This window comes from Artibeus jamaicensis, unplaced genomic scaffold, assembly GCF_021234435.1.
Source record: "Artibeus jamaicensis isolate MK-2021 breed Jamaican fruit bat unplaced genomic scaffold, CSHL_Jam_final contig_793, whole genome shotgun sequence".
Lineage (NCBI taxonomy): Eukaryota > Metazoa > Chordata > Mammalia > Chiroptera > Phyllostomidae > Artibeus > Artibeus jamaicensis.
In genome coordinates, this window is record NW_026521975.1 from 9,970,465 (window position 1) to 9,980,622 (window position 10,158).

Consider the following 10,158-nt stretch of genomic DNA (forward strand, 5'->3'; position numbering starts at 1 on the left):
CCTCTACTCTGACCAGCTTGTCACATGCCCATAGTGTGCCCAGTGGGGTGGGAAATGTTATTTGCCTTAAACCATTCCGGATCTATTCCTGGGGTTAAGGATGGGACCAAATCCCAGGCTGATGTCAACTAAGTATTCTATCACCAAAAGGGTTTTTTTTTTGGCAGGGTGTGGGGAACAAATTCTAATCTAGTATGTGCAGACACATGAATGAAAAACATATACCTGCTGTGTCAGTACCACATGCTAACCAGCTGGGCCACTGGAGATCTCCTCCATAAGCCCTCTGATTTCTGTCAGGTTAATTAAGGTCTCTGTCATAATTTCACCACTGAAAATTGCTGGTAGGGGGTGATGCATGTAGTTCTCAGTGGGAATTCTGAGTACCTGGGAAAGGGAATAGATGATGGGCACTAAACAGATGTTCTGCCCTGATAGGTGTGGCTCAGTGGATTGAGTGCTGGCCTGCAAACCCAAAGGTCACCCATTCGATTCCCAGTCAGGGCACATGGCGGGGTTGTGGGCCAGGTCCATAGTTGGGGCCATGCGAGAGGCAACCAATAGATGTATCTCTCACACATCAATGTTTCTCTCCCTTTCTTTCTGCATCCTTTTCCTTCTCTCTAAAAATAAATAAATGAAATCTTTAAAAAAAATTAACAGACGTCCCCTTGCTGAATTTCTTCTGTCCCTGCAGAGGGAATCCAGGCTTGTTCTGTAACCACCCACATCGGCACAGGGCAGGCTGGGTTCGTGTTCCCAATCAGCACAATGGATTTGGTATTTCAATTCTCATCACAGAGTAAAAGTTTTGTTCTATTTTTAGCATATATTTTTATTTATTAATTTTGAGAGAGAGAGAGAGAGAAATGTTCATTTGTTGTTCTACTTATTTATGCATTCATTGCTTGTTTCTTGTATGTGCCCCGCTTGAAGATTGAACCGGCAACCTTGGCGTATCCGGACAACTCTCTAACCAACTGAGCTACTCCGCCAGGGCTAAAAGTTCTGTTCTTAAAGAAAAGTTTGAAACACATGCATAAATGTATCTAGGCAACTGGATGGAACCAAATCCTGTTTATTTTCATAGCCAGTGGACGTGCTACTTTGGGGATCTCCCAGAGTGTCTGAAGCAGCCAAGACTTTATTACTTGTGCCTCCACTAAAAAAGTAGTAATGGTAACCTCAGATTGACCGCTTACACCTGCAAGCTCTGTACACTATGTGCCCTCCATGCAATAGCTCTTTAACTCTCCCTGGACCCCATGAGGTTGCTACTGTCATCTGACTTTCTCGACGAGGAACCTGAGGTGCAGGGATATAAGCAGCTGGCCCAAGGCAGTGGCGTGGTGAAGGACCACCTCCTGGTTCATAGCCAGTGGCTTCTGGCTGTGTCCTCACCTGGTGGACAGGGGGGAAGGGGCTCTACAGAAGCTCATTTACAGAAACACTATCATCCATGAGGGCTCCACCCTCGTAACCTAAACACCTCCCCAAGGCCCCCACTTCCTGGTACCATTACATCATGCATTAGGGTTTCAGCACACGAATGTGAGGGGAAAGACCCAGACATTCAGACCCTAGCAGTAAGTTCCCATAAGTTTCTAAAGGGTAGGTTCCAGGGTGTGTGAAAGTTGGAGGGAGTGACTGGAGACAACAGAGTGGAACTTGGTGCGTTTCTACAGGGAATTGGATGGAATCCACTGAGGTTCCCAAGTTTTCAGAACTGCAAGAGACAGGCTGCCGTGCTTGCCTACGGAGAGGAACCATGACCAGGATTGGGGCTGTGAGACCTGGAGTCGGAGGGCACCCTCATCCTAATTGAAAATGTTCTATTTAAACACTTAGCAAAATGTCATGCTAGCAAATATTATATTTAGCAAGTGTCATATTTAGACACTTAGCAAACATGATTATCAAGTAATCAGGTTGCTCAACAGAGGTCTCAGTTATCCCACCTGTGAAAAGGAGATGAGACCCACTGCCCCTGGCTGGAAAGGTTTAAATGAGATATGCATGTCATCTTTCTGGCACTTAACAGGCACTTCATAAATAGTAGCTGTTATGGTTATCATTTTAATCATACATAGATCCATTTTGAGCTTATTCAAATAATTGAACACATTGTAAATTACACGATAATAACAAATGTCATTGTTGGCAGATCTGTGGATCCAGAATAGCACCTGAAGTAGCTCAGAGGTCATTTAGAAGGCTCTTGGCCCAGTGGTCTTGGAAGAAATTGGATCTGAAGATGGCATCTAGGGTGCTGTGGGGCAGCCTCAGCCTGCTCCGTCTGCTGTGGTGTCTCCTTCCACAGACAGGATATGTGCACCCAGATGAGTTCTTCCAGTCACCTGAGGTCATGGCAGGTAAAGCACCCCATGTGTGGTTAAGATAAACTGCAGCAAAGTTTGGATTAGAGCTGACTGCATATTTAGTGGGGAGGGAGAACCATATCTGTGCAGATGAACAGTAAGTCCATGAGGCTCTCTGGAATAAGAACTTGAGGATGGGAACTTCACATTTCCTTTCCTAAGTGGTAACATTGACCTTCTGGATGGTAACTAATGAAATGACAGCCTTGTTGATGTTTTCCAACTTAGACCAACAGTACAGGTTACTGGGAGGAAAAATTGTTTTGTATTGCTCAATGGGAGGATTTGTATTCTGCTACCCCAGTGACTGGGAAAACTTACACAGGGTTGTAATCTGAACTAATGTTGATTTACATGAGGGCCGAGGGAACCCAGACCTGAAATGGTCACTTGTTAGAACTTATCTGGTAGGTGGTGTCAGGACACATCATGAAGATAGTTATTAGTTACCTTGAGCCTTTTCAGATGCTTTGGCGCATGGCTTCCTCCTCATGGTCGAAGATGGCTGCTTGAGCCCCAGCCATCACTAAAACCAAGTCTTTCCAGCCACTGGAGAAGAAATGGGCATGCCTGCTCTTTTCTACGGCATTTTTGAAAGTTGCATATCTTTTGCCCATTGCTATCCCATTAGTCAGAATGTAACACATGGCCACGCCTTGCTGCAAAGGAAGCTGAACATTACAGTTTTTATAACTGACCAAACGTCCCACTAAAGAGACTAAGGAATAAGGAGGGGTTGGGTATTCGGGAGACATAGGCATTCCACTATTTCTGCCACAGACCTCAACAAGTGGATTTCACTTGAAAGGTCCAGTCTTCTTTTCTATACTTTTTAAAACCAGAGGTAGTAAAAAGTAGCCAGATCGATCTGACCCTAGATTTTCTGTTTCCCTTTCACCTTGTGACACAGGGAAAATGGCTAAAAGGCTGGAGGAATAAGTAGGGGAAACAAAGAGCCCTAAAACCAGCAATGTTGTCAAGATGAGAAGATGTGGGGTGGAGCTGAGATGCAGAAATTAGAAGTTTGTTTCCTTCGTCCTCACCCCTCAGAGCTCTGGGACACTGGAGCACAGGGTCACAAACCAGGGCCAGCTGACAAGTACCCTTTTAATTACCTAAGTACTGCCTGAATATATTCCTCTTATAAAAAATTTAAAGATAAACAAAACTAAAGTCACTTTGGACCATAGCCACAATTGCTCATTCCCTTCCTCCTCCTCACACTGCCTGTCCTGGATAAGAATCATCATTACAGAGATGCGTTTTTTTACTCTGACTTTGGAGACTTTAAATCTGAAGAAAGGATTGGAACCTCTCCCTGCCCCTCCCCCATGCACCCTGTCCAGGGAACATCGTCACCTCATGTCCCCGGCACAGTTCCTCCTGCTCCCTCCACAGGTAGGGCCAAACTCTCCTATATTCATTTCTATTGCTGCATAACAAGTCGCCACGAACCTAGCAGCTTAAAACTGTTAGTTCACAGTTCTGTTGATTAGAAGTCAGTCGTGGGCTCTCTTAGGGCAGCACGAGATTGAAATCAAAGTATTGGCCGGGCTGAGTTCTTGTCTGAGGCTCTGGGTGGACAATCTGCTGTCCAAGCTCATGCTTCTTGTTGGAAGAATTTAGTTTATTTTGGCTACGTGACTAAAGTCCCCATTCCCTGCTGTCTGTCATCCAGGGGCTGCTCTCAGCTCCTAGAGGCTGCCCACATGCCTTGCCAATGGCTCCCTCCATCTTAAGACAGCAAAGGTGCATCAAACCCTTTTAATGGTTTGAATCTCTGATGTCCTTTTCTGTCACCAGCTGGAGAAAACATTACTTTTGGAGGGCTCCTGTGATTATTTCAGGTCCATCTGGGTTATCTATCTTATAGTAAACTGTCCCCTGGGTCATGAACTAATCACAAGAGTGTAATCCATCATTTTCACAGTCCCAGGGGTTATGTGGGAAGTCAGCACTAGGGGGCTCAAATATCTTGGGAGCCATCCTAGAATTTTGTCTATCGTAATCCCTAAGCTTGGGACTGGTTCGCCTCTGCTTCTCTCTCTACAGAGGACATCCTGGGCATAGAGGCTGCCCGGCCTTGGGAGTTTCAGCCCAGCAGCTCCTGCCGCACTGTGGTCTTCCCACTGCTGACCTCTGGCTCTGCTTTCTGGCTGCTCAAGCTCTGGGAAGCGTTGGGGCCCTGGCCCATCCCAGTGAGTGGCTACGTGCTGCTGGTGGCGCCCCGGCTCCTCCTCACTGCCCTCTCCTTTGCTCTGGATGTGGCCGTTTACCACCTGGCCCCGCTGTGGAGGGCAGAGCGCTGGAATGCCCTGGTCCTGCTGTCTGGTTCCTACGTCACCCTGGTCTTCTATACAAGGACCTTCTCCAATGCCATCGAGGGACTGTTCTTTGCATGGCTGCTGGTACTGGTATCCCCCCGTGTAGCTCAGAGCCCCACAACCAAAAGGCCTGCTCCGTGGTGGCACAGCTGGCTTCTTGGCAGCATCGTGGCGGCTGGCTTCTTCAACCGGCCCACCTTTCTGGCCTTTGCTCTGATCCCCATCTTTCTCTGGGGCATTTGTGGAGCCACGGACCCTGCCTTCAAGTCACTGACCAAGGAAGCCCTGGGGCTCCTCCCAGGATTGACCCTCACTGCATCAGTGTTTGTGGCTGCGGACAGCTGGTATTTCTTCACGCCGTCTAGATCCAGGGCCCTTGTCCTGACACCTGCCAACTTCCTGCACTACAACCTGGATCCTCAAAACCTGGCGAGACATGGCACACATTTGCGGCTCACTCACCTGGCAGTCAATGGCTTCCTGCTTTTTGGGATACTGCATGCCCAAGCCCTGCAGGCTGGGTGGCAACAGCTGCAAGCCTGCCTCCAGGCCTTCGGACAGATGGGCTCTCGGAGGCTGCCGGACACCCAGAGTCTGCTGTCCAGCCCCAGGTCTCACCTCCTGCTCCTCTACTTCCTGCCCCTGGCCCTGCTGAGTGCTTTCAGCCACCAGGAGGCTCGGTTCCTGGTCCCCCTTCTGGTCCCCTTGGTCCTGCTTTGTAGTCCACAGACCCAACCTGTGCCCTACAAGGGTACCCTGGTCCTCTTCAATGCCCTGGGTGCCCTCTTCTTTGGCTGCCTGCACCAGGGGGGTCTAGTACCTGGCCTGGAGCACCTGGAGCGGGTGGTGCATACACCTGTGTTCCCAAGCATACCTACCCACTACACACTCCTCTTCACCCACACCTACATGCCTCCCCGGCACCTCCTACACATCTCAGGTCTGGGATCGCCTGTGGAGGTGGTGGACCTGGGGGGCACTGAGGACTGGGTACTGTGCCAAGCCCTGAACAACTTCACCAGACAACCAGCCTGCCAGGTGGCTGGTGGGCAGTGGCTCTGCCGCCTTTTTGTGGTGACCCCTGGCACCACCAGGTCTGCCATGGAGAAGTGTAGTTTTCCCCTCAAGAGTGAGACACTCGTGTTTCCCCACTTGACCCTTGAGGACCCACCAGCCCTGTCCTCCCTGCTGAGTGGGGCTTGGAGGGACCATCTCAGCCTTCACATCCTGGAGCTGGGCGAGAAGCCTGACAACATGACAGAAAATCCACTGCCATAGGTGAAGGCACCGCTCCGCCTTCTGTGTAGGTAGCTGGGCTGGGACAGAGCCCAGGGTCTCTTCCATCCCTTTCCCATCCCTTCCAGAACTCCCACCACTGCCTGTCCTACACACAGCCCTTGGCTGTTTTACCTTCTGGGTAATCTGACATTCTTTTCCCCTCAAAGACCAAAGATCTGACCGGTCAAGGTCCCTAAAGAACCTGGTATAACCAATGGCCCCTAACTTCTGTTCCTGCCTATTCCTTCCAGCCACTGTACTGTTTTAAATATATGGTAGCATCTGGTTGTGAAGAGAGAACCATGTGCTAATGACATTCCTCAATGACCTGCAAACCTTCCAGGATGCCTTACCTCTTGCTGTCATGACAACCTTTTGGCTTCCAAGACACCTAGAAGAAGGCAGTGGGAACATAGAGAGAGTAGGAAGCTCAGATTCAAGGGACCCAAGTTCTAATCCCTGGTCTGATACTCACTGGCTCTGTGATCTTAAGAAAGTCTCTTCCCGTACCCAGCCTCAGTTTCCCAACCTGTACAATGGGTCAGAGGATCTCCGAGGTGTCTGCAGCACATGTCCCCTGGCTAGATAGGCACGTCTCTCCTAAAGATCTTTAAGCACAGAAGTGGGTGTGGTGGTGTAATTAATTGCACTTTTATGCCTGCTGCCTTAGTGTTTGGTTATTACTAAAAAAAAAAAAAGGATCTGAACTAGTTCTTTGCACTGCCTTCTACTCCTCTCCATCAAATATAGTGGGACATTTCAGCCTGTCATCCTTTAAGGATCATTCTCCTGGATAAAGGATCATTCTTCCTTTAAGAATCAATTTTCCTCCTGAGCCTGCTACACTCGGAGTGGAGGACACACAACAGTCAGCTTCTAGCAGCACCTTCTAGCAGGCTTCCCAGAAACTTTTCTTCTCAAATGTGATCTGGTCCCTTTCCAAGCTCCAAGGCTTTGACTGAAACCCCTCTTCACAGGATGGAGAGCGAACCCGATGCCACACCAACACCTGCTGCTTTGATGGAAGCTACCACACCCCTGAGCATGCTGCTCCCAACATAGGTCCCCTCTACCCAGTCCACTGGGGACATGAGGAGCTGTGGTACTACACCTGTCCTTCTCCCGCCTCACACCTCTGCCATCTTACGAGAACAAGAGGCAACAGAGCCACAGAGACCAGTGAGCTGGAGGTCGGCACAGAGCAGGAGACCAGACCTATACGAATGACCAAAACTGAGTCCTTTTCTAGTCTTGCCTTTTGCTGGCTAAAGCCTTGTATAATCTTAAAGCTACACCCCTTGCAGGCATGCTGTTCTGTGACTTCTGTTAGGGTCTTAGTGCCATACCTTTCTCATGACTCCAACCCTAGTAAGAGGAAATTTATTGGTAGGCTGGTAAATATGTAGCAACTTGTTTTCTGGGGCACCCCCCCCCCATTTTTAACATTTGCCCATTTCTGTGGTGTAAATACTTTCACATGGCTACTTCAAACCACTAAATTGACGTTACTGAATTCCAATTTGGGAGGAGATGCCAAGGATCTACTCCCATGAAGCAGTACAAACTGGCTCTAGAACACTACTGGACGTTTGCCTCCTTTAAATTCGAGATTCATTCGTAACAATTATTCTTGTGGTTTATGTTTCTGCTACAAATATCTTGATTTGTCTTCCTACCCCTAAGGTATCATCTCTGGCAAACGATAAGCAGCCAAAAATGGCATTTCTGTTCACAGATACAAAACCAAGTGCAACCTCAGAGACACCCAAGACACTAGGGTCCAAAAATCCTTGGACTTCTGCCTCTTCCCCAGTTGAGTCCACAACCTCAGAATTCCCTGGAAAAACTGTTGGTGTAGCAGTCCATGTAGATTGTGGTGGTCTGAACTCTATTAAATTTGCCTTTAAATGTATCTATGTGGCATCAGAAGGTGAGCTGGAATTGTCCTGCACTGCAGGGGCTGCAGGATGAGGGGGTGAGCGGCTCTGCTTTCTGGCAGAGCTTAGGAGAGCTTCAGTAGCACGCTGGGAGGCTGTTGTGGGGGTTGGGAGGATCTGGTCTGTTTCTTTAGTATTAGGGTAATTGGTGAGAAGGCAAGCCACTAATAAACACTGCAGGCTTTTACAGTGATGTGGGGAGACATCCCAATGACTTCCGGTTGGAGCAGAAAGGAGAGTTTTCTGATGCCTTCTACAGATATGGAGGGAACTTAAAGTTCTTAAATACTCCTTCCACAAAAAGTAAGCACGTGCTCCCTTCTCTTGCTTTCCTTCCTAAATGGCCAGTTTATCTTGAAATTTCATTGCTTCCTGAACCTCTTCCCTTTTTCTTTCATCCAGAAAAAAATAGTGAGTGTGCTTGTTTATATTGGAGGTAGGGGTTTGGGCTGGAGACTAATATTGTGCTGTTCTGATATCGAGACCAATGGATGGGACTGAGACCAAAGAGGCAGACAAGACAGAGTGAACAAGCTCCTCAGGATCGTCACTGCCAGGCTACAAGGAGAATCCAGTGAGTTGTCTCTGGTCTAGGAGAAGAATATGTCCTCCTGGAAGAGGAGAAGAGGGTAGGATGCCAAACCAGGATTTTGGTCATTAGGGGAACTGGACTTCTGACCTCAGAGAGGATTAAATAGCACCTCTGATGGGAAGGCTGAAGGGTGGGATACCAAGCAGGAGTCTGACCATTAGGAAAGTGGAGAACAAGCTACTTTCATTCCTTCATCCCCAAGGCAGGTGTCCAGCCCTATCCAGCTCCCCGTGACTATCAGAAAAGCCAGAGTATAAAAGTCTGTTTGGTTATCAATTGGTCTAAAAGCTTCTCCCATGGCTTTGACCTTTCTAGATTGCATGAATAACTGTGTAGCCTAATTAGAGGTGATCAGAAATTCAGTCTGAAGCCTCGAATGGCAGGACGTTTCTGTATACAATGGATTTTCCTACTACTGGGTCCATTAGCTGCACCATAATGCTTATATTCTCTCCTTAACCCTCTAAAATGGTAAATAGGAATCCAGATAGCTTATTCCATGGTAGGCAGTAGTCCTTACCACCAGTGGTGATGGTGGGGAGTAGGGAGGCAGGCACCGAAGGTCAGAGTAAATGCTATAGAGAGCTATGGACTTAGGCCCTGGAGTCAAACGCCTGGATTCACATCCCACTCTGTAAGGCCATGAGTCACTTAAGAAGCTTGTGAAAGTGGCTGTAAGGATTAAGTGATAACCCACATAGGGTGCATTCAGCAAATAGCAACACAAAGTAAGCGCTCAGTATGTTAACCATTCCCTGGGCCTATAGTGCCAGGAATCCTAATACATCTTGCTAGAGAAGTACCACACTCATATCCATTACTCAGCTTGCACATTTAATCAGCATTTTGGCACCCGCTACGTTGTCTTTCCATCCATGATCTCATCTGGAGTGCCATGCTACATCAGTGCAGAGGCAGCAGCATCACGAGTTTTAGTCCCATTCGCAGAAGGCAGGCTTTCGCTCTGTGGTACGGTCCATGGGTCTCTGTACGTGGAGAATCAGGGTCTAGCCTACCTCCGTTTCTGTTAGGCTTCGGGGTATTTCTTCACACACTGCTCTGTCCGATCTCAGGGCTGCACCGAAGATGTCCGTTTGGCCTGGGTTCTCTGATAAGTGCACCTCTACAGGCCGAAATGAGTCAGGATTCGAAGCTTTGCGCAGTGCCGGGGATCACTCATTAGAGCCCAGGCCCGTGTCCAGACCGGAAGGGAAAGCAGTAAATCTCCGCCCGGCCAAACCTGGATTTAGGGGTTTGCGTCCCGACCCTTCTGGCCACCTTGTGGTGGCCCGGGGCGCTCCCGGAGGCCGCGGCGCACCTCCTCAATGAAGGTGTCTCTGAAGCGGGCAGCGCGGCGACCCAGAGAAGCCGCGGGCCCTGCCCCAAGACCTCGCAGACGTCTCGCCGCGTCCTGGCCGCGCAGCTGGGCCTGCAGTAGAGCGAAGGCAGTGAGCTGCGCCGCACGCCGGATAGGCCGCGACTCAGCCAGGCGCTCCACTAGCTGCGGGCTGTGCAGCAAGACGGCCAGCAGCCTCCGTAAGACCATCCTTGGAGCGACCCGGAACCTGTAGCGCGCCGCCTTGGCGTCTAATCGGCGACGCTACTTAACGGACCACGTCTAATCCCACACCGCCCAGTGACGACACTAC

General features: G+C 49.2%; 2 protein-coding genes across 2 annotated transcripts in view; one reads left to right on the plus strand and one right to left on the minus strand.

The window, feature by feature from the left end:
- The window catches only part of PIGZ (phosphatidylinositol glycan anchor biosynthesis class Z), a 56,388-nt gene extending 49,217 nt beyond the window's left edge, over positions 1–7,171 (plus strand). Inside the window, exons 2-3 of the mRNA XM_037147454.2 lie at positions 2,165–2,372; positions 4,431–7,171. Coding sequence (XP_037003349.2) covers positions 2,255–2,372; positions 4,431–5,980 — 1,668 coding nt within the window. The 5' untranslated portion in view covers positions 2,165–2,254 and the 3' untranslated portion in view covers positions 5,981–7,171. The remainder of the gene's footprint in view (positions 1–2,164; positions 2,373–4,430) is intronic.
- Positions 7,172–9,322: 2,151 nt separating this feature from the next.
- Positions 9,323–10,140, minus strand: NCBP2AS2 (NCBP2 antisense 2 (head to head)). The gene has a single exon (XM_037147446.2). It carries the CDS (start codon positions 10,053–10,055, stop codon positions 9,756–9,758), a length of 300 nt encoding a protein of 99 aa, XP_037003341.1. The 5' UTR covers positions 10,056–10,140; the 3' UTR covers positions 9,323–9,755.
- Between the last annotated feature and the right edge of the window lie 18 nt (positions 10,141–10,158).

Coding starts and splice junctions, on each gene's coding strand:
- NCBP2AS2 (XM_037147446.2), bottom strand. CDS start 10,055: ATGGTCTTACGGAGGCTGCTGGCCGTCTTGCTGCACAGCCCGCAGCTA.